We start from the raw sequence: 2,186 nt of genomic DNA, 5'->3' as shown, positions 1-2,186 counted from the left end.
TTTTTAAGAAACACGAACTTTGCTTTCGTTTTGAACTTGACCCCGTATTTTTTTGGCATGTACCTACCTACCATATAAAAGTATCACTTCGTTAAATAAAAAGTGGCGTCTTAGTCGAAAGTAGGTAATCGCGTTACGGTTTGACACTGAGGCACACAGCTCAGAGACTCATAATCAAGGAGATTCTGTGTTTTCCTAGAAGACTAAAATTTTGGCTAGAATTTTCTGGGCTATAAGTAAATATTACGTTTACCAAAAATGTACCTGAAAAATGAAGCGATTGGAGGGGTCTTCAAAAGTCCACAACGTGTTGAAGTCAGGGTCGGCAACCATCAAACGCCGAACTCGCAGCAATCCGCAAACCCAGTGGGGATTCGTGACTGGGGTCCACCCGTCATCATTGTAGGCTACGTTTATTTGATCTATATGTACGTCTTTGTCTGGACATCCAAGATGGCGTAGTTTTTCAAACTCTGGGTTATTCATTTAATTTTATGGTGTACTCAAATGTGTCCTTTTTCAAAAGCAAATACTTACTCCAATTATCATAATGAGCAATCGTTAAAATTTCCCAGTCTTTGATAGCATATTCTAGTAAGTTTTGCTTTAAATCGTGTTAGAAATAAATGTCATTATGAATATGATTTTAAACTGTGGACTCATGTTGCGATAAGGAAGATAAGTGAATAATAAGTGGCGCGCGGGCAACGGGGAGACGAAGCCGCGCACCGCGACCGCCGCATCACTCGCGCTCCGGCAGCCCGCGCCCTCGCACGCGCCCGCTCGCACCGCAACATGGCCGGGGAGGTCCGAAAGTTCACCAGGCAGGAGGTCGCCGCCCGCGACACCAAGGCCTCCAACACCTTCATCATCGACAACTACGTGTACGACGTCGCGCAGTTCCTCGACGAGCACCCGGGCGGCCACGAGGTGCTGGTCAACGCGGCCGGCAAGGACGCCTCCGAGGACTTCGAGGACATCGGCCACAGCCTCGACGCGAAGGACCTCATGAAGAAGTACCGCATCGGCGAGCTCGTGGACGAGGACAAGAAGCAGGCGAAGAAGAGCGCGCAGGTGAACTGGCACCCGAGCGCGACCGCGGCGGCGGAGCCCGGCTTCGTGGGCTCGTGGAAGTTCCCGGTGGTGCTGGGCATCCTGGCCACCGTGCTCTACTCGTACCTGTTCGGCTAGCGCGCCCTGCGCGTGCGCTGCCGAACTATGACTGACTTATCGTTCGTGGATCGTGGATAAACGTGGGTGTTTTTTTTTAATTAGTAATGTAATTAAATTAAGTAATGTAATTTTAATGTGATTTACTTTTAAGTAATAAATTTCTACGTTCCTGAGCTGTGTGGCCTCATTGCCGAGACCGGTTAGTTTCGCGGCTGACTGCGTGCCTGCTGCTCGATGTACCGCGACACTCGTAAACTCGCAAAAGAAATTTCTCTAGCCGCTCATGTTCTACATTGATACTCGTAAAATACGGAAATTTAATTAGGAAAGCTGATAGTGATCACACATTGTTATCATAATCTGGCAAGCAGGACGATATATTATCATTTTATGTTAATGCCAACTGATGATACTTTTCATTATCATTTTATATTAATGCTAACAAACAAAACATGTTATTCAGTAGAGGAATGTTATCGTATTTATCATCATTAGGTTACACTTATCTTACTTACGTAAATGTTGTTACTTATGTCTTTTGTTGGTATTTATTCTTTGATAACGTTACAAGATCTGTGTTAAAATAATAAACTAGCTTTTGCCAGCGGCTTCACCCGCGTAATACCGGTCTGTCACAGAAGATCTTTTGCTAGGTTACTGAATTGATGAATTTTCTACTTAAATATTAAATTAATATGAACTGGTTATTTGTCGTGTAGATAATTCCCTAAAAAAAAAGGCTATAGTCAGACAGACAGAGGAGGTAACTTTTGTATTTATTATTGGTGTGGATCACTCGTCACATTTTATGTAACACTAGCTTTCCGCCCGCGGCTTCGCGCGCTTTGACTACATTATCTACATATTTTACGGAACCCTATTTTTTTCCAAAATAAAATTTAGCCTATGTTACTCGTAGATAATGTAGCTTTCGAATGGTGAAAGAATTTTTAAAAACGGTCCAGTAGTCTTTGAGCCTATTCATTACAACCAAACAAACAAACAAAGTTTTC

The 2,186-nt window shown here is 43.6% G+C and overlaps 1 protein-coding gene across 1 annotated transcript; it reads left to right on the top strand.

The window, feature by feature from the left end:
* The first annotated feature begins 638 nt into the window (after positions 1–638).
* On the top strand, positions 639–1,880 carry LOC114364286 (cytochrome b5). The gene has a single exon (XM_028320386.1). It carries the CDS (start codon positions 796–798, stop codon positions 1,189–1,191), a length of 396 nt encoding a protein of 131 aa, XP_028176187.1. The 5' UTR covers positions 639–795; the 3' UTR covers positions 1,192–1,880.
* The last annotated feature ends 306 nt before the right edge of the window (positions 1,881–2,186 follow it).

Source organism: Ostrinia furnacalis, unplaced genomic scaffold (genome assembly GCF_004193835.3).
Source record: "Ostrinia furnacalis isolate ACB-3 unplaced genomic scaffold, ASM419383v2 OfSCF7368, whole genome shotgun sequence".
Classification (NCBI taxonomy): domain Eukaryota; kingdom Metazoa; phylum Arthropoda; class Insecta; order Lepidoptera; family Crambidae; genus Ostrinia; species Ostrinia furnacalis.
This window is presented reverse-complemented; position numbering and strand designations above follow the sequence as displayed.

Bases quoted from the DNA above. Each gene is read 5' to 3' on its own strand.
- LOC114364286 (XM_028320386.1), top strand. From the start codon at position 796: ATGGCCGGGGAGGTCCGAAAGTTCACCAGGCAGGAGGTCGCCGCCCGC.